This window comes from Bactrocera oleae, chromosome 4, assembly GCF_042242935.1.
Source record: "Bactrocera oleae isolate idBacOlea1 chromosome 4, idBacOlea1, whole genome shotgun sequence".
Taxonomy (NCBI): domain Eukaryota; kingdom Metazoa; phylum Arthropoda; class Insecta; order Diptera; family Tephritidae; genus Bactrocera; species Bactrocera oleae.
The window spans coordinates 61,948,400-61,970,052 of NC_091538.1; the positions used below are offsets into that span (position 1 = coordinate 61,948,400).

At 34.6% G+C, this 21,653-nt stretch overlaps 2 protein-coding genes across 2 annotated transcripts; one reads left to right on the plus strand and one right to left on the minus strand.

The window, feature by feature from the left end:
- The first annotated feature begins 307 nt into the window (after positions 1 to 307).
- Positions 308 to 3,543, plus strand: LOC106619374 (zinc finger and SCAN domain-containing protein 12). Its single transcript, XM_014237432.3, has 3 exons — positions 308 to 578; positions 670 to 1,534; positions 2,074 to 3,543. Exons 1-3 carry the CDS (start codon positions 467 to 469, stop codon positions 2,705 to 2,707), a joined length of 1,611 nt encoding a protein of 536 aa, XP_014092907.2. The 5' UTR covers positions 308 to 466; the 3' UTR covers positions 2,708 to 3,543.
- LOC106619373 (spatacsin) lies at positions 3,361 to 14,986 on the minus strand. The gene is made up of 8 exons (XM_014237431.3): positions 13,672 to 14,986; positions 12,566 to 13,603; positions 12,016 to 12,504; positions 10,220 to 11,420; positions 9,624 to 9,946; positions 8,305 to 9,473; positions 6,396 to 6,557; positions 3,361 to 3,909 (listed from the first exon to the last, which is right to left on the minus strand). Exons 1-8 carry the CDS (start codon positions 14,713 to 14,715, stop codon positions 3,690 to 3,692), a joined length of 5,646 nt encoding a protein of 1,881 aa, XP_014092906.3. The 5' UTR covers positions 14,716 to 14,986; the 3' UTR covers positions 3,361 to 3,689.
- Between the last annotated feature and the right edge of the window lie 6,667 nt (positions 14,987 to 21,653).

The following is a 21,653-nucleotide window of genomic DNA, read 5'->3' on the forward strand; positions in this document are numbered from 1 at the left end:
TATATTTATTGTGTCATTCAACTAAAAAATTTAAATATAAATACTATTATCTCTTTTAAAAACGTATACTTCTATAAATGGTAATCAGAAATGCAGAGTTTTATACATAATATTATAATTTTGATACTTGAATTTTATATATTACTTATATTAATAATTAAAATAAGTTGTATTAAAGTTCCAACCAATTTCTCTGAGAACTCTATTCAGAATGTATGAATAGCTGAAATTTAATAAAAATATGGCATTTTGGTGTCGAATTTAAATGCAACTCTGTATTTTCGGAGTGTACATAAGTCAAAATGATTTATTTTTTTATAGCTAAAAGTATTGTGATTATTTTATTGTCTTGGGATAAGAATTGTTTAATAGTTTAGTGATTATTATAATATTTTTTTAAATATTAAGCCTTGTATATATTATCGAGCAATTAGTAATAGTGTTTGATATCTTAACCACTTAACCAATGGATGCAGCAGCGATGGCGCCTGCATCTAAAGCTGTTCCCAACAATGCAGCTGCCTCAGATGTATCTTTGCGCTTTTATTCGTTCTTGCCTTGTACACAACCAAAAAAAAGTATGTAGTATATTATTTAATTAGGATGTGTATTTGAAAACATTTCATATATATGTTTTTTTTTTTATTTTGTTTGTATCTGTTGTTTTAGCTTTGACTAGCAGTTCAAAAACAAGTGGTTACAGTACGGATACAAGTGGTGTGCTTGTTATCTACGATAGCGACGATGAAGGCTCATCGACTATATCTGCCGCTTCAGAGCCACAATTTGAGTTTCTATGCGAAATTGATTTTGATAAAAGTGTTGCGCTTCCACGACCTATAGAGCTCAAAGTGGATTGTAAAAAGGAGCCTGACCATGATCACATCAATCAACAACAGCAAAAGGATAAAGCAAGTAATGAAAAAAATCAAACATCAATTCATACAGCAGCGACAACGGATTATAGTGATTGTGAAGATGAGCTTTTAGCATTGTGTAAAATCGAGCCAGTTTGTGATCTGAATGAAGTCTTGCCACATGCAACGAACGCCGAACATGAAAATAATCACTATATTTACTTTACCTGTCCGCAATGTGGTGAACGCTACGATGCACATCCACATTGGCGGCGCCACATAGAAATGGCGCATCAGTTGGGCGATCAAAAGAATTGGAATTTCAAACGACGACCGAACAACGAGTTCGAATGTGCCAAATGTCACGAAACGTTTACACGTTGTACGCTAAAAACATTACAACAGCATCACTTTACACACTTGCCACACAAAGTGTACCATTGCAAATTGTGTCCGTATCAGGAGCATAGTATGTTTTTGATGATTTCGCATATTATGTTGCACAAGGAGAAAGATGCCAGCTGCAGTGGTAGCGTCAAAAGTAGCAATGGCGCGCCGACAGCGCGTGAAATAGCGCTATGGGAGCACGAGAGTCGCGCTTTGATTTCATACATTTGTCCGGCTTGTGGTTTAACTTTTGAGGCCGAAGATGCTTGGCAGGCGCACATAAATTTTAGGTGAATTTCAATATACTGGAAAATAATTTGAACTATTTTTTGTTTGTTCTTACAATTAACGAACTTCTGTGTATGACATTTCAAGTGAGATTTCGTTTGATTTCAAGTGAAGTGAAAAATTAAGTGAACTGTGTTTTAAAGTGAATTATAAACAAACAATAAACGCGTGCAAAAGCTCACATCAATATCTCAGAAACTGAGTGACAATTTGCGTATATACAGACGGACATGAATAAATCGACTTAGCTCATGTGTATGTATATGATTGGTAGGGTCTGCGACGTTTCGTTCTGCGTGTTACAAAGTTCGTCGCCAATTTAATATATCTTCTTATATATAAATAGCTGTCGTCTTAGAACAAAAAACAAAAATTATATTAATTATATTATAAAATTATATTCTGCTATAGTCAATAATGCAATTAATTTTTAATACAATACATATTATTTATACATATAATTTAATACATACAATTAATTTACATATTGTTTAATTTTTATTAATATATATATATACATATATATATATCTTCCTCACAGTCACAACTTCCTAGAAAAGACGGCGGAAAATCGTTTTGGTGATCATTTCAAATGCTCCGAATGCACGGTCGAAATCTTCTCGCAGCATATTGCCGATCTGCAGCAACACCTATTCACACATTTGCCCTACAAATCGTATTTCAAATGCAAAGTATGCAGTTTCACTATATCGCGACGAAATTTCATGCTCTCCCACTTATTTAACTTACACAAAGTACATTTAACACCCGGCGCCATTGCGAATGGTGACGCCATTTTAACACCGGCCACATCAACAACAACATCAGTTACCGGTGTATCGCCTGCAGTCGTAACAACAACAACAATGATCACCACACCACCTGGCGAAAGCGTAAATGACAGTCATATATCATCTGGTAGTTTGCTGGAATCCGAAGATATAAATGCCAATTCCATAAATGTTTATAACGATGAAAGAAGCTCGCGCAGATTTTCAGTGCCATCCCAGCCCATGGACATCACATATGCCAACAGCGTTCCGCAAAGATTGCCGGCAAAATATATTAAGACCAAAGGCTCTTTTACATGTAAGAAATGCACCAAACACTATTTGTATCGAAAGAGTTTCGATAAGCATATCCGTTTCTGCAGCATTATGAATTCAACGTTTTAAGTGATAAACAAGCAATATCGAAATTGCTTAGGAGACACACATTCATATTTAGGCATATACATATGTGTGTATGCATATGTCTAACGTGGGTGTGCCAGGCATCACTAACAACAAAAGTCATAAATAAAAAAGAGTAATGTATAATTTTTTTTTTCGCTCACATTCCATTTTTAAGTATCTACATTTCATTTATGTACGTGTGTGCATGTGCTTGCGTGTGTGTGTAGTTTGGTGTATGGCAAGGCGACTTTTTCACATACACATACGCGTGTGTACAGTTATATCTTCACTTAGCATTGTTTTAAATGATAAGCTTTTTAAATAGTTAGCACTACGCTGCAGTTGAAATCGCACACCCGCACACACACACACACACACAAATAAGTATATATATATTTATTAAACTGTAAGCTATTCTTTAAACATTGTTTCCTGTTTCGACTATAATGTAAGTGAAAATTACTTTTATTATATACATATTTTGTTACATAGATTTTAGTTATAATGACACATATTCATTATTTACAATTTTTGTTCGCTCAACAGACATTATCCTAACTCGTGTTAAGCTGTGTTAAGTACAAAAATAGAAAATGTGTATTTCATTATTTTTTTTTTTCAAATCAGATAACAATGAAATAAAAACAACACAATTGAATTTTTGCGTAAAAAAGTATTTCTATTTCCATACACTTTATTCTTATACTAAAATATATGTATGTATGGTTGTATATATGTTTAGATGTGTATATGTAATTCGAGCATAAATCTTTTTAAAATTGCAATATTTGCATAACACATTCGTATACATTTGCATACATTTTACATAGAATATTTTTAAAAGCAAAAAGCAACGCTTAATCACACCGTAAAAGTTTTGAAAAGAGCGTAACCGCAACAAAAACTTAAAACACACATACACAGCGAGAGTGACATCACATTGCATACGCTTAGTATTCGCCACAAACAGTTTACAATGACGTCACATATCGTTTAAATTGCGATTTTCATTTCGTCCGAAATTCGTGTCGCGTAAATAGTGTGCGGTCTGCTCGTTTATCAGCGACATCACAATCGTTTTAAGGCTTAGCACCGAGGCTAACTTGTACTTGAGCGCCACCGACTTGACCAAAGCCACCAATTGCGCCAAATGCTCATCCATGCGCGCGCTGATGCGATGATGCTGCGCGTACAGTTGAAAGCTAGTTTGGAAAAACATAAATTTACACTAGTATTACATGATTTTCGAAATGAACTTATAAAGTTATGTGTAAATAATATTAAAATACGCATGCGCTTAATAATAAACAAATATATATAATTGTAATAACCAAAATAGCTTAAAATAAGTAGCCATTTGTAGCATTCTATAAATGGCGCCTAAATGTATGCTAAGAGGTGGTGTTAGATAACGCGCTGTTATCAGTGGCGTATCGTTCTATTTACTATTATTTGAAATTTATTTTATTGCTACATTGAAATCTGCATTTTATGGCATTTTTTTTAAATAAATATTAGTTAGTTTATACATATTTTTAAAAATAATTTTATGCTTTTAATTTTGAAAATAAAAAATGGGACTGCTAAAAAATGTTGTGTCATGCATTTATATGACAAGCAGGGTTGCGAATTTTTAGTTAAAAATATGTTGGAATTGAAAATTAAATTTTAAGTTTCTTATTCTAATGTTGCCATTAATAATTTTAGGTTTTATTATTAAAAACTGAAAATTTAATTTAATAAAAATTGCAAATTTATTAAAAAAGATTGCAAATTTAACTAAAAAAAAATGCAAATATAATTTAAAAAAAGTTTGCAAATTTAATTTTAAAAAAAATGCAAATATAATTTTAAAAAAAGTTTGCAAATTTAATTTAAAAAAAAAATGCAAATATAATTTTAAAAAAATTTTGCAAATTTAATTTTAAGAAAAGTTTGCAAATTTAATTTTTAGTCTCAAAATCTTGGATTTTTAATCCTAAAATCAAAATTAAAAATTTTAAACTTAATTTTTAATACCAACAACTTGTGCTAATTCCGATTTGGATTTGATTTTTAATTTCAATTCCCAACGATTTTGAATTAAAAAAAAAATTATTTAAAAGTTGGAGTAAAAGTAAAAAATTTATTTTTCAAATTAAAATCATGAATCAAAAAGTTTAAAAAAGGAAAGATTTACATATTTCTAACTGAAACACTATAATTAAAAGCAATTAAATAAGAATACGATTAAAAAAAACTAAACTATGTTGATATTTTATACGCAAATTCGAAAAAATGTAAATGCTGAAACGATTTCTCTTTTTTTTTAATTTTTAATAATCCCAAAATGGTTTCTTTCAATCCGGTATTTGGGATTAAATATTAATTTTTAATTTTTAGAATTAATTTTTTTCTTACTTTTTATTCCGATATTTGGGGTTTAAAAATTAATTTGAATTAATAAAAATAAAAAATTATATAAAAAAATTTTTTTTCTTTCTATTCGGGTATTTGGGATTAAACTTTTACTTCTAATTTATTAATTACATTTTTGGAAATACAATTATTATTTTTAGTTTTTATGCCGGTATTTGTGGTTAGACTTATTTTTTTCTTATTTTTTATTTTATTATTTATTTATTACTAAACATTGATTTTTAATTTTCGGGACTAATTTTTTTATTTTTATTCTGGTATTTGGGTTTAAAAATTAATTTTAAATTTTATAATTAAATTTTTGAAAATAAAACTATTTTTTTTTTAGTTTTTATTCCGGTATTTGGGGTTAAACTTATTTTTTTATTCAAGTAATTGGGATTAAAAACATGATAAAAAAAATATTTTCAAACTTTTTTTTAGTATTTTATTTTGGTATTTGGGATCAAAATTAGTTCTTTTATTTTTTATTCCGGTATTTGGGATTAAAAATTTAAAAATGATTTTCGAAAATCTAGATTACAGTATAAAAAAAATATTTTTAATTTAGAAATTCCCAAATACTTAATTTAGTTTTTTAAAGTAGTAGTTAAAGTAGTTTGAAAAATTGCTTTGAATTAAGATTTTCGAGATTATAAAATAAAAAGGTTTTTTTTTATTTTTTTTAAATTCAGATATTAATTCAATTATTTTTTTAAAACATTATTTGCAACCCTGCTGACAGCATACATGCAAATTAGTGGCTTTTCGACAAAACAACTTAAATCGACTGAGTGTTTTTAACAACTTCAACTGTAGATCTAATCAATTTTATACAATTTTCATGTTATCAATAATGTAGAACCGCGGAAAATAACGTCCAAAAAGTCAATGGCTAAGAAAGTTGCAAGCGTGTGTAATCAAATAAAAAGCAGCTAAAGTCACATAAGTTGTTTTATAAATTAACCAAATATATTTATGTACATGTATGTATGTAATATTTTGTTATGCATATTATTTGCAATGCATTCCATTTATTATGATTATATTTTTATAAAAATTACACAAAAAAATTAATAAATTAAAAAATACTTCTTATATAAAATGTTTACAAATTTCGGTGAAAATAAAAAACAAAATTATTTAAGTGTACTTCACAAATTTTTTAACTCGCAAAATGTTCATAAAAACAAAAAATTAAAAAATAAAAAAAAAATTGCTTTTGTAAAACGTAAAATAAAAGACACTTTTCTATATACAAGTATTGCTATAAATAAGTAACAGTACCCACCCTTTAACAGTATTCTCAATGATATTATCGTTGATCTGTAAATGTTGCAAGTATTCCTGCAGATAATGCGCATGTCCGAGTACAACATATTGCGAGAGCAGCACTTCAGCCCAGCTTATGTCGAAGCCGCAAGCGCGACTTAGTATAAGCGTCTGCGGCACGCTGAAATATAATATAATATATTATATAATAAAAATAGTATTATTAAATATAATAAATATGAAAAATAATATATAGCAAGAAATATATAAATACAAAAAATAAGTAAATTCAAAAATATATAAAATATAGACATACACATTTACATATATTTATTACAACAAAAAATATGAATTTAAAATAAAATTGTCATAAATATGCATAAGTACATAGTGTGAATTTTTCTACAAAAACAGTGTCAATTTTCAAATTAGTAGTTCTAGTATTAACGTTTTTAAGCGAATAAAATTACAAAATATTGAATTAAAAATATTTGAAAGCAAAATAGTTTAGGTGAAAAAGTGGCATACAAGCTGAATTGAAAAAAATGTATTAATTAATAAGCATGACTTAAATATATATATGTATGTATGTATTTGTATGTGGAATTTTTAGGTTTTGGTGAAAAATGTTTAGGCTAGCGAACGAAAAAGAATGTCTTAGTATTTATTTACTGAAATCATTTGTACAAACAATTTCAACGAAATAAAAAATAAATATAGAAACAACTTTTAGTAACGTTATATCAGCAGTGTTTTAAATTATTTATATATATACGCTGAATTGGGTTCATTAAGTTCGCCAAGAAGTTTATAACACCCAGAAGGAATACGTCAGAGATTCTATAATACCTATGTATATGTAGATATGTATATAAAAGATCAGCAGGACGAGCTGAGTCGATTTAGACATGTCCGTTATGACTGTCAGTTTTTGAGAAATTTTGCATACATCCTTTTCTCCTCAAGAAGCTGTTCATTTGTCGGAATCGTCGATAACGGACCATTATAGCATATAGCTGCCATACAAACTGACCGGTAAAAATCTAGTTTTTGTATGACAAACTTTTTTATTTGACGAGATATCGTCATAAAATCTGACATAGATTATTTTCCAAGTCAACGCAATCATCTCCGAATATATTGTTTGGATCTGACTACTATAGCATATAGCTGTCATACAAACTGACCGATGAAAATCTAGTTTTTGTATGGCAAACTTTTTTATTTGACGAGATATCGTCATAAAATTTGACATAGATTATTTTCCAAGTCAACGCAATCATCTCCGAATATATTGTTTGGATCTGACTACTATAGCATATAGCTGCCATACAAACTGACCGATGAAAATCTAGTTTTTGTATGGCAAACTTTTTTATTTGACGAGATATCGTCATAAAATTTGACATAGATTATTTTCCAAGTCAACGCAATCATCTCCGAATATATTGTTTGGATCTGACTACTATAGCATATAGCTGCCATACAAACTGACCGATGAAAATCTAGTTTTTGTATGGCAAACTTTTTTATTTGACGAGATATCGTCATAAAATTTGACATAGATTATTTTCCAAGTCAACGCAATCATCTCCGAATATATTGTTTGGATCTGACTACTATAGCATATAGCTGCCATACAAACTGACCGATGAAAATCTAGTTTTTGTATAACAAACTTTTTTATTTGACGAGATGCCGTCATAAAATCTAACATAGATTATTTTCCAAGTCAACGCAATCATCTCCGAATATATTGTACAGATCGAACCACTTTCAACATATACAAGTAGCTGCCATGCAAACTGACTCAAAATCGAAATAATTTTTCCCCACTTATTAAGTAACTTTAAATCGACTTGAATGTTTGTTTTTTATCAAACAGCGAGGCTTAGTTGTTATAAGAAATAGTTGCGATAACCACTCACCTCAGCTCCGCATTGATCAGTTCACGAAATTCGTCACGCGTCTGCACATTCACCACACACACACATAGATGCGTCTCCATGGCATTGCGATCCAAGGCTTTGCTGGCCAAATCAATTTGCATTGCTACCATTTCGGCCAACGAGGCGACACGCTGCGCCAGCAACAATTTATTATCGAGCAAATAATTTTCCGTTGCATGCGTGTAATATTCCATAGCTTGCTGCAACAGCACAAGCAATTCGGGCGTGCAACGTAGCTTGGGTATGCATGTTTTCGTCGGATTTGCCATTGTCAAATTGGCCATTGACATCTTCTCCGGCAATTGTGCGGTGTTGACAGCCGCTTGATTGATAACCTTGGCCAGCACGGCCTGTGCATCCTGCTCCCACATTTCGGCCAGCTCCTGATACATGAGAAAGTGTAGCGCAGTTAATTTTAAATATTCTCTGCCATTATTTGGACAATATTCGCGTAAATATGTGATTATCGCCTGACGCAGACCGATTGTCTTCTCCTCGTCGAACTGACCCAGCAGCGATTCGAACTGTTCGTTCTTGAGCAGCGAATCGAAACAGTAGAACATTTCGCGGTAGCGTCCGATGCCGCTGAGCATGCGCACAATTAACGACCAGGACTTGGCTTGCGTGAGCACGGCGTTTAGCGCCTTGGCGCGATTCAGTACGTTCGCTATGCCTTCCATGGAGCATTCGTGCACATAGCATTGATGCGCCTTGATCAACAGCTCCACATAGATGATATTCTGTTTCTTGTGTGAGAGCACCTGCGCTGGCGGCAGCATCGGTCCGGCATTTGTGGCGGTGGTAATCGGTGGTATGACGGTCGAGATATGACCGCTATTACTATTTGTCGGTAGGCCGTAACGTCGTATGATTTCGGCGAGTCGCTCAAATACCGTATTGTGCTCGTACGGTTTATTATCTTGAAATTTACGATATGCTTTCAATGCATCACAGTATTCTAGCAGGCAATTGCCCAGTTTTGTCGTGTTGGGTACCAATTCCAGAAATAAATGCAGATCACGATCGATATTGTAGCCCCAGACGGGCGTGTTTTTGATAGTGTTTTTCGCTTGTTGATCGGCAGTGAAAATGTAGAAACGTGGACGGACAATGGCTGTGGCAAGTTCGGTGGCCAGCAGTTCAGCGATCTGTGGATCGAGTGATATATAAAAATTTTAATTGCATTTGCGAGCTTAAAAAGTAAGGGAGCTCTGATTTCGGGCGGAAACGAAAATATTTTACATTTTATCAGAGAGAAAGACGGATGAAAAATGTATGAAAAATTATAGTTTCCTTACCTCTTGCGTTGTCATATGCGTTGATGTTATAATATCACTCACAACCAGCAGACGATGCAAACAACCTTCTTCGGAAACGCTTTGCAACAACACAGTTGTATCCTTCGTGCGCAACACATCTAAATACTCTTTATCTAAATACATAGCAGCGCGGTAAACCATAACAATGCGCCGTCCGATATTGACGCCGTACGTGAGTTTTGAAGCGATGCCTTGTATGGTCTCCAAAGTCTCGCGTTTCTCCTTGGAAGGTATCTCTTCAAACTCGAGAGTCGAGCAACTGTCTGAGAGATCGCTGCTCGCTTTTGAAGGCGAATTACGGCCTGAAAGGTAAAGTATTTGATACAATAAAATAACAGTTACATAAAAAATAAATTTTACAAAAAAAATTTTCGAAAAAAATATAAAAAAAAAAATTTTCGAAAATATTAAAAAAAAAATGTTCGAAAATATTTAAAAAAAAATTTTCGAAAAAAATATTTAAAAACAAAAAATTCGGAAAAAATATAAAAAAAAATAATTTTTGAAAAAAATATTTGAAACAAAAATTTTCGAAAAAAATATTTAAAAAAAGTTTTGGCAAAACACAAACAAACCTTCGCGCGTCAGCAGCCCACTATCCAGCGTGCGTTTGTGGAATTTGGCAAACGAACTTATTTCAATGTCGCGCAGCATTTGCCGCTCCTCCGAAGACATGCTGAAAATGGTGGTCACGCCCTCGGCTAGCGCCATGCAAAATACTACAAAACGCAAATCGATTGGACGGCATTCGAAGAGCTCTTGCAGACGCAGTGCCTCCACAATATCACCTTTGTCCAGCAGTAAATTGAGTTGAGCTTCCAGACGCGCTTCCATTTGCTTGGTCATCGGATGTTTTATACTGACATTGAGATCTTCAACACCGGCGAGCTCCTTCAATTCGAGAAAAGACTTATACAACACACAACGTTCGTTCAACATGATCTGCTCGTAGTATTCCGAGTGATAAACACCCATTGTAGCTGCGATATCATCATCCAATTGTAGGTAGCATATGAACATTTCGTACTCGATTTGATCACGATCGAACGATTCATTTGGAAAGAGATGATGTTGCTTGATAACGGTAAGCGCACGCTTAAGCAGTTGATACTTGCGCGCGCATGGCTTTGTAAGGCGTCCAGCAGCGTAGAGATAAAAATTCACCAGTAACTCCGGCGGCAGTGAATGTTCCGTAATTTCATTTTCGTACAGTTGAAATGTGTTAACTGCATACGGCTCCTCACCATCAACCGACTCAGCTGACTCCAGCTTAGTGACCCATTTGCTATAGACAATATCACTGATGGGTTGCTGTAGCAGCGTGGCCAAGCGCACGGCGACATCGTATTCGCCTTTCGCACGCAAATCGTCCAAAAGCTGTTCATACACCTGATTATTTTCTACGGCAAGTTGCTCGAAGTCGATCGTGTAGCATTCGGACCAGCCAGGACGTGTTTGCAGCGCTTCAAAAACGGCATGCAAACGACAAAAGTCCATTTTGACGCTAATGTCGCTCATGTCCGAACGGCACATACAGCTAATGAGTTTCTGTTGCTCCAGGGTCGATTCGAAATTGTGCTGCAAATGCACAAGGAGCAGGCGGATGCTGTGCTGCATGAGCTCATGGCGCTCTAGTGTGGCGCAGAAGGGCATTGCAACGGCATCATTGCTCCACGCAAGTAGAAATAGACGCAGCGTGTGGACATCTTCCTCATCGAAGTGGCGTTTGTGTTGAGTGCGCTGTAGAAAGTGGCACAAATGTGTAAAGGCGCTATGCTGTGGGGAAAGGAAGAGAAAAAAAAAAAAACTTAACGTTAACATCGGCTGTATCGTTGCATTTCTTATGGCATAAAAGAGTATTAAAAGATCTGTGTCTAGATTTTGATGGGACAGTTTGTATGGCAGCTATATGCTATAGTCATCCGATCTGAACAATTTGTAACGGGGATAGTAGCGTTGCTTTAAACAGTAATCAATGCCAAATTTCGTGAAGATATCTTGTCAAATATAAAAGTTTTCAGTACAAGGGCTTGATTTTGATGGTTTAGTTTGTATGTGTGGCAGCTAAATGCTATATTGGTCCGATATCATCGATTCCGACAGATGTGCAGCTCCTTGGGGAGAAAAGGACGAGTGCAAAATTTCTGGTCGATATCTCAAAAACTAAGAGACTAGTTCGCTTATATATACACAGACAGACAGGCAAGTCTGAATCGGCACGTCACGCTGATCTTTCTCTATGTACTTTATACGGGCTCTGATGCTTCCTTCTGGGTGTTACAAACTACGTAAAAAACTTAATACACCCGGTTAAGGGTATAATAATATAGAAGATAACAAAAATTTAAAGAATTAATTCTATTAATCATACCTTAAAGAAAATGCGAAAGCTGCGTAGCAGCAAACCCGTATCTCCGTGACGTACTGCCGACTCCACCAACAACCAGGTCACTTGCTGTATATTCAATGTGCACAATTTAAGCACTTCAGTCCATTGATTTGTGGCCACAGCCAGCCAAACCAGCCACTGCCACTCGATATTGGCATGATGCACCGTGGCGGCTAGCACCGCTAATACTGGCAGTCTATATTTTACGCAGTTTCGGAGTAAATTCCATGAAGTCGCATGTGTGTGCTGATCCTGCATGAATTCGAGAAATTTGCTAGCGCTGCTCACCTGTTCCTCATTGATGGGCGTACTGCTGAGCAGCACAATTGCGAAGAGATCTAAACGCCCGCAAGCGTCCGGTAAGAAATGCAAGCGCTGCTGACTGGGCGCAGTGCGGAATAGCGCATTATTGGGATCATTGCAAGCTGAACTAATGGAGGAGGTGAGCGTCTCAGCGGAGGTAGTTAGTGGCTGCAAAGGCAAATACATTTTTAAAATTGAACCAATTATAAAAAATAAAAATCATACACACATTTGCTTCCGTTTTACGCGCGGGTTTCTTATGTTGACGTGAAAAGCTGGCATGACGCTTCGCCTGCGCTGGCAATTCACATAAAAAGGCACGCAGCATATGTTCGCCCATGGCGCGCGTTTCGAAATGCCCCACCAGCACTTGCAGTTGTGATAGTGGCACATCAAAATATTGCATGAGCACCAACAGTCGCCACCAATCGTCTTCTTTCGCATAATTTTGCATTACTTTCATGGGCCACTGGCGTTGGCCGCTGCAGGCGACTAAACGCATTAGCGCCTGGTAATCTTTCAATGGAAATTTGGCTGGTTCTTTGATAATTTGCTGCACCAATAGGTTTTCGACGCGTGCAAATAACTTTGTGTAATTTTTGGCTACCACATTTGTTTCGCCTTCTTCATACTCCAGCAAGCGACACAATTTCAGATAATTACGCAAATACTGTGAATCATAGCCGAGCATTTCAATGAAGGCGACACAGTGTGTTACCAGCTCAAAGTTGTTGGCGTGTTGTAATGCCAATTCGGTAACAGTTTCGCAGGCGGTAAAGAGATGACCTTTGGTCAGTTGTCCGTATTGTTGCAGATGGTCCATGATAAGGTAGTAGACGGCATAGCTACTGCGTTGCTGTTTTAAATAATGCAGAAAGTTGAGTTTATACTTTCGCGCATATTTTGCGCACAGCTTTTCATTGGAGAAAGAAGCTAACGTATCTGTTTGCAGTTCTTTGGATATTTCTTTTATATCAATGTGCTTGAATTTGCGTAGAAAATCGTAAGGGGTGGGCAGATTTTTACTTTGCCCGTTATTGCAAGTGTCTACACTCGTGGAAATATTTGATTCACTATTATGATTTGGATTTCTAATGGGTAATGTTTTCAAGTATGGAATGTTTTGTAAACCAGTTGTATGTAAGAAACAAATCAAAGTCTCCACACTCGGCTCATTGCTGAGAAAATCGAACAATGTGACTAATGGTTGTTCAGCGTTAAAATCAATACCTTGATGCTCCAGATACGATTTGGTCGACTGGAAAACCTTAAATTAAAAAATTAATTAATAAATTGCCGTTACAAATAGATTGCACTAAATTAAGAATAACTAACTTTTCCAAACTCCTCCAATTCATCGGTTTTGTTTTCCTTTAATGCTACCAGAAACTGGAGCAGTTCTTCATCTTCCGAAAATTCCGCTAACATTTCTTCTAATTCACGTGTTTTCACAAAATTCCGTAACAATAACATGTGAAGCCCACGCTCGAGTAAAAAGTGTCCTATCGGCAGTTTATCTAATACTTCACGGTTAAGTTCCAAACTTTCCGTAGTGCAAAGCCGGCGCACAACCACAGACACTTTATCTCTTTCATCGGCAAATAAGTATCCGGCCGCCGCAAAGCAATTACGTATCGTTTCATTTGGTGTTTCTAATGTTTTCAATGCATACTCATACATTTCCGTTTCCAGTTCCCATTCACAATATAATACTTCCAATTCTGTGTACTCCACTTGTGGCGTTTGCCCTACTAATGTACACCAACGCACTAATTGTGCCAATTGAGCTTCGTCTACCAAATAATTCCACAAACTGTACTTATCTAAACGTTCTAAAAGCAACGGATTGTTATTAAAAAAATACAACTCCGCTAACAATTTATTGAGGTATGATTCATCGCAATGCACCAGTGTTTCAATATTAACGCGTCGAAGTTGCACTTTGCACTTCGCCAACAATTCAGGACATGTTTGTAGTTGCTGCAGCAAATCCCAATAGAATTGCAATTGTAGCATATCAGTCTCGTAATTTTGTGGATCTTTCTTTTGCAGATGTTCTATCACAAGTTCGCGTAGTTCCTCATCATCACACTCACAGGCGAATTGATAGTAGAAACTCTTTACATCCCGCTTTACATTGATTAATACCATTTCCGCTTTGCAAACCAGTCGTTCAGTAAGCAGTCGCTGCACATACGTTTGTACAACATCCTGAAAGAATTGTTCATATTCCGGTATTGGCAATTTCCGCTTACGTGCCCAATACTCAATGCAGAGATCAATGTTTTCACCTTTTGTAGCCACCTCTTTAATAAGCGCCACTTCACTAATACCAGTCCAGGATTTGAAGAGTTTATCACGTTTATACGTGGCACTCATGTTGTCACTTGGAAAATGGCTTTTCAAGATAGTCAAATTGTGCAATAGGTTATTACATTTCCTTTCACCCACTTAAGTGGCTTCCTTTGTTTTCGGAGTGTAAATGTTTCACTGATGGAAATTTTCATACACTTTACATATTCTATTTCTGTTGATAAGCTTACAAAATTTGTTTATTTGCTTATTTTCCTATAATCGTCACCGTAACTCGCTGTAATTAAATAACAAAAGCAGTAAAACTGTTAAGCAATAAAGGAATGTAAAATTTTGTTTTGTTGTTATCAGCGATGCACCAGAATTACTATGGCGTTTTGAAAACAAAACAACGGCGTTACGTGAAGAAATGTTTTTTATAACGCTGGATTGCAAAGAAAGAACTCCCAAAATCTACATTAAATTAATAAATTAATAAAACAATTAATGTAAAATAATTTAATAAAACAATTAATGTAAATATAGCAAAGTATGCATGTTAATAAAGTCTATGTTCCTTTAATTAATTTTATTCTTCGACGTTGATTTTCTTCAGAACAGCGCCGTACTTCTGGCACATATGTTGTTATTCAACAGCTGATTCTAATCTTTTCCTTAGAGTTGCCAATACATCATATACTCGGAAATAAATATTTCATGTAGAAGATCGTATAAATAGTCAGATATGAACCGATTTCGCCTATCTTGTTATCTATCAAGAGCATTATGAGTAGAAAGTTTCGATATCACTCTTTGAGCTAATCGAAAGTTAAAAAAGATCCTATTCCTTTAGTTTACCTGTAGGGTATAATGTAAGAATAATACGTTTTACCCTAAATATTTCTATTTTAATTTTATCTGAAATTAATGGGCCTTATAATCAACCTTGATGTTGATGTCCACTGTAAAATCTGTCGGAGCTGCGGCGGACTTCGTGGCAGAGACAACGGAACTGAGAGGATATAACCTGAAAAGTTTCAGAAGTTATAAGCCTACTCAGAAACAAGCTGTCACATACACATACATGTGAATTTTGCTGAGGAAAACTTGATTGTTTCGCGACTTCGTGGCGGCGACACCGAGGCTACTACTTCTTGAATGCCAAACAATTGCAAGTAGAAGGAGCCAAGTAATCGAAACGATGTATCTACACGGAATTACATCACCTCTATTAGACGAAGTGCTTCGTTAGGCTTCCTTAATATGCTTGAGTTGGCTTAGCTGATGTAAGAGAGGGAACGGCACAATAGATCAAAGGTCGCTATATTTACTTCTGATCTAATCTAATCTAAGGTCCACACTGCAGACAGAGCAGAAGCTGGAACGAGAAAAGATATAAATGTTTACTCTTTGGCTCCTAAATACATTGACTCAGTATTACTGATCTCAAATTGAACAATCCGTTATTCTAGTGAGATGCTCATAATCTTCACTAATCAAATTATATTGGCTTGTACTTTACTGACTTGTGCTTTCTGACTTCCATAAGTATTCATATCCATGTCCGTATGCAAAGTGAGCACCTGAGCAAGCTCAGCTCAGTTCTTTGTTATTGAACTTCTGATTGCTTCCAAGGAATTTCACAACCATCTGTTGTTATTTTATTTGCTACAACAGTTTTTGATCATTGTTTTTGTTTAGGTTTAAACTTTTTCAACAGCCGTTCATTTTTCGTACCATATCAGGTTTCAACACGAACTACTGTTACTCTACTAAATACTTCTGGCAATTCGGCTACTAGTGTGGCTGTGTAACTGTATCCGCGTGCAACGGTGCAAACGTCCTTCACAAAATGTCACATACCCTGGCAAGTCAGCAACGTGGAAATTAACGAACATTCAGTTTTTCCCTTCACATAAGTTTTTAACGACAGAGCTTGAACGTTGACCTCACGAGTGGAATGTGGTACATATTTCCAGGTAGGTGATGTAGGTATGTATGCAAAATGTTGATCAAGAATTGTGCTTATAGCAACAATGTATAGTTATATGACTAATATAGGTTTTTTTTAATTCCAGTTAGTGCTATTATCTTCTCCATTAAATACTTCTATTTTAGAGAATGGTATCAATTATTTTTTCCCTTCACATTACGTAATATAGTTCTTTTTTATGGTATATAATATTCAAGCCGTTATCACAAGAAACTATTGCTTGATAAGATTTTACGGCTTTAGAAAGCTTTAGGTATAGTTCCCCAAAATCAGTCTACGTCTTATATAGAAAACATCAAGTTTTTGCTTTCATAAAGGTTAAAACAAAATGAATTTTTTCAGTAGGTCATCTGCTAAAAGAGCTTGTGCCGGCATTTTCATTGACAAATTAGTGATCTGAAAATTTCGAGCTGACAATAAACCGCAAATGGATTTTATGAAACAACTTAAAAACCGATTCGATATTAGTCGGAATGTAGAGGCTTAGTGAAGGAGGTAGTCATAATCGAACTCAGGCCCTTCGTAGGGGTAGTGCATTTTTCAAAACTCTACACTACGGTATTTAACCCTAGAATTATGGGTTAAAAAGTTGTATAAGTAGGGGCAACTGACTTCCCTAGACTCAAGAAATCATAAGTACGAAATGTAGTTTATTACAGAGAAAAAGTATTTTTTCACCTTTAGTTTTATCAGAATTTTTCTAGAACACACAAAAAGATAAAAACACTACGGGAATATGACAGATGACGGAAAAAACATTAACTTCGGCTGCACCGAAGTTAAATATTATATAATACTCACCACAGGTAAATTATTTATAGCATAAAAGGCTATAAAAAGATCGTTATCTTTATTTTTGATCGGTCAGTTTGTATAGCAGCTATATACTATATTGGTCCGATCTGAACAAGATCGGCGACTGTAGTAATGCCTTTAGCAAAAATCCGCGCCAAATTCCATTCAAAAACTTGAGTTTGATTGAACAGTTTGCATGGCAGCTATATAGAGTAGTTGTACGATATCGGCGGTTCTAACAGCGACTCAGCTCGTCACGCTAATCTTTTATATATGTATATACGTTATATGGTCTCCGACGTGTCCTTTTGGGTGTTACAAACATTGTTGCAAACTTAATATGTATGTATATGCTGTTCAGGGTATAATAATAAAATTTGTTCGTCTACATAATGTCCCTTCTTCTCGGTTCGAATACTTGCTAAAACTTTGGAAGACGTAGACAATTATTTACTGCAAAAAGTCAGTGACTGAGTTGGCTTAGTCCAGTTCACCAAGTGATGATATATGTAAGGCCCAACTGTATAGGTAATGCAATATTACAAATAAGGGTTTCTTATTCCTCCACAACTTTGTATATATTAGTACAATATGAAGTTTTTTCCGAGTAAAAACAAAAACTTCTGTTATTGTGAAGCTTGAGATAAACAAAAAACATGAATTCGAATAAAAAATATTTCCGAAAACGTCCGTTGTAATAACTTTCCCTTAAAACTAATCGATACCACTTGGTATCACTCTCATCTTTAACTCCTGATTTAATTTTGAAGTAAACAAGCTTATAACTACAAAAAATATCCATGTTTACATGACAGATTTGAGAACTGATAGCACCAAACGGACCTCAAAACCACATTTTCTCACACAACTACTCATTACGAGTGTCCATTTTTCAGTTAAACACCAAAGAGCTTAACAGACCGATTGCGTAAGCTCTAAGCACCAGGTTCGCCCGTATTTAAGACGGTCGGTAGGAAGTTAAATTATACACACATTAAAGGTGGTCGAAATCATTCACACTTTGCTCGGTGGCATTAACAAGTTTTCGCTATTTTTGCGTTTGTAAGCCGGTGACGCTCAACCACCGGTCCATTACAAGACAGGTAGATTACTTTTATGGCAACTGGCGACAATAAATCACGAAATCCGACGAAAGCAGCTGAGCGACCACAACGGCCGGTGTTGGTCGCGCCACAAAATTACGACAAGCTGCTGTTAACAAAAGGTACAATAAAAGCGGTTACAACAACAAGGTAAAAAATTTTTAAGAATGATTTCCAAGAATGGTTAAAATTAGGGATTAGATAATTTCACTGATTTGTTTTCGTGTCTCTCATTGCTCCTCTTTACAACAGTTGTGTTTCGCAGTTGTTATTGTTATTGTTTGGTTGTTGCTGCTGTGAGCTGTTGTTGCAGTCAGTTGTAGTACTTGTGAACGTCACACGTAACTTAAATGGCATATGAGCTCAGTTTAAAACAAGCTTAGGTCAATGGCGATAAGTCCGCGAGTTGATCTGCGCTGACAGTGAATTTGTGTGTGTATGTGTGCATATAATTTATATGGTGCGTGTAGTGAGGTCTACCCTGGTTAAGCACGTAGCTGACAAATGAAAATAATATGACAAGTGAAAATTAATTTTCACACGCCAGGCATTAATTAAAAAAATTATATAGTCAAAAAAATAAAAATAGCAACAACAACACAGTTACTTATAAAAAGTTGTTTTTTGCTGTTGTTTGTCTTATAACGTATTCATATATGCTTTTATGTGGCGTGAAGTGACGCACCTTTTTTTGCGATTATTTTTTAAGTCTTACGTATACTTTGAAGTCAAGTATTTGTAACTATACAATAATGTATAGGGTGGTTATACCAATACGTTAGCCAAAAAAAAATAATATTTTTTCGATCTATTTTTTGCACTAACAGCACATTTTCGGTAACCGGGTTTCAGCACGAAACCACTTTGGCCATGGTGCTGCTCTTTGGAATCTGAATAGAATCAACAAGTGACCAAGAAAAGCAGACTTTATGTATATACTTTCCCTGTCAAAAAAGTAAAGAATATTGAGCTGAAGACTCGTATCTAGATTCTTTGCACGTGACTAAATGAAAAGTACCATCTGAACCACCCCTTATTTACTACATAATAATTATAAATAAATGGAGTCACTGTTTGTAACAAATATGTGGTCAAAACAAAGTTGAAAAAAAAGCAAACAAGTTATAATGCGAAACGAAAAGCTTAAAATAAATAAAAAGAAAAGAAATACAATATATATATCTACATACCTGAGTAAATACAGGCATATACTAACCACATTTGCGCATACCAGCAACTAAAATAGATGAATGAAAAGAAGTAGCAAAAAGTACAAGAACAAGTGTTGTGAAAAAAAAACCAGGAATCATAAATAGCAAGTGAAAGGGTCCAGAGAGTTCCAGTGTTGGGTATTATCTGTGCGTGTTATCTATAAATAAATTATTATTAAATTAAATTAAGTATGAAAAAAATAGCGAACTAACTAATGTGTATTAATGACTATAAAGGCCAAGAGCTTAAAACGACGCGATGAATGGGAAGTGAAATAATTTAATTGAAGTTGAACCGCAAAGACCGGTTCTGCTCTCGTACGTGTGCGCATGCGTGACTGCTGCCGGCAAATGGGCGCAAAAATTCTTTTCTGCCTCGAATTCATGAGAAGTAGTTGGGCAAAGCAGTGAGGTAACAACAACGCTTAGAAGCAAGTAAGTAAATAACTAAGATAGGTTAAATTTTTAATTATATTTTGAAAGTTTAATTGTATTCACTTCTATTGACGCATTGAGGTACATTTGCCTTTAGTTTGATTGGTTAAAACTTTTGAAATTTATAGCTAAGGTTTGTGTGATAGAATGGTCGCAGTAGCCTTCCATCGAAGCTGGAACTTAGAGGTCTTAACTAGTAAACCGAGTTGGGTATATGAGTATTGCTCTGAAACTAACGCTTTATTATTTTATTTTGAAAATCCCAGATCCATTTATGTTTGTCCGCTTTGGTCTAGTAATAGCTATGCGAATATGTTTTATGAACTAAATCATGATCTTTTCACCAAAGCGATCATTACTTGTTCTCAAAGGCTTTAAAAAATAATTAAGGATATGAGTAAAGCGTCGGAATGAATGGTTCCAATTCCCGAACTGTTTCGTCAGAAATTTATACATATAGCATCCGTCTAATAGATCGTTTTGAGACTTTCGGTAAAAATAATATTCCAAAGTTATACGCGAAAGTTAGTTATACTAGAAAGCAAGGTTTAACAATATTTATTTATGAGCCGATGATTACGTTAAAAAAAATTTTTTTTTGGTTAGCCTGAGGGTAAAATTTGTAGATTCTAAAAAATAAAATAATGGAAAAATTTTTTTTTTAACATTTACACGCGGCACACTCACATTTAAAGTAAATTACGAGTTACAATTTTTATTTCGTAAAAAATTTTTGATAAGTGTTCTAGAAGCTGTGGAGAGCCCTCTTTCTAGCCAATTAAAAATTATCAACTTAAAAAAAATTTTTTTTGGTCATTATTGGAGTTTTAAAAAAAGTCTTAGATGAAAACGTGCTTTCCTTAAGCGTTAAAATATATTTTGATTCAAAAACCGTCAAATTCGGTAATTTTTATATAAATGTAATGAGTTTAAACTAAAAAAATTTTTAATTTCAAAGATGTCTACAAATTTTACCTACAGCTGAACAAAAAACGAATTTTTTTTCGCTCCACCCCAGTGTATATGTAAATGATCGTGCTGCGTTGATTTAGCCATGTCCGCCTGTCCGTTTGTATACGCGTGAATTAGTACCTCAGTTTTTGAGATGTCAATCTGAAATTTTGCAAACGTCTTACTCTCCTCAAGGAGTTCTTTTATAAAAAACTTTTTTATTTGGCAAGATATTTTACGAAACTTGGCATGGATTGTTTTTCAAGCGGTACATTCCCCGAATATATTTTTGAGATCGGACTACTATAGTGTATAACTGTCACACAAAGTGACAAAATCGAGTTCTTGTTTGGAAAACTTTTTTTTCGTTTACGTTTCCCGTTTCAGTTATACATTTAGTTGCTGTAAGAAATGCAGCTGTGAAGGGTTTTATAGCTTCGGTGCAACCGAAGTTAACGTTGTTTCTTGTTTTTATTTTTTTTTTACAAGACTGCAGAACATGGCGAGCAGATGACACATACATATATTTCGGGGGAT

Coding starts and splice junctions, on each gene's coding strand:
- LOC106619373 (XM_014237431.3), bottom strand. CDS start 14,715: ATGAGTGCCACGTATAAACGTGATAAACTCTTCAAATCCTGGACTGGT. Junction 13,604..13,671: donor AATTGGAGGAGTTTGGAAAA/GTTAGTTATTCT, acceptor TTTTAATTTAAG/GTTTTCCAGTCGACCAAATC. Junction 9,947..10,219: donor TGGGCTGCTGACGCGCGAAG/GTTTGTTTGTGT, acceptor TTTACCTTTCAG/GCCGTAATTCGCCTTCAAAA.
- LOC106619374 (XM_014237432.3), top strand. CDS start 467: ATGGATGCAGCAGCGATGGCGCCTGCATCTAAAGCTGTTCCCAACAAT. Junction 579..669: donor TTGTACACAACCAAAAAAAA/GTATGTAGTATA, acceptor CTGTTGTTTTAG/CTTTGACTAGCAGTTCAAAA. Junction 1,535..2,073: donor CAGGCGCACATAAATTTTAG/GTGAATTTCAAT, acceptor TCTTCCTCACAG/TCACAACTTCCTAGAAAAGA.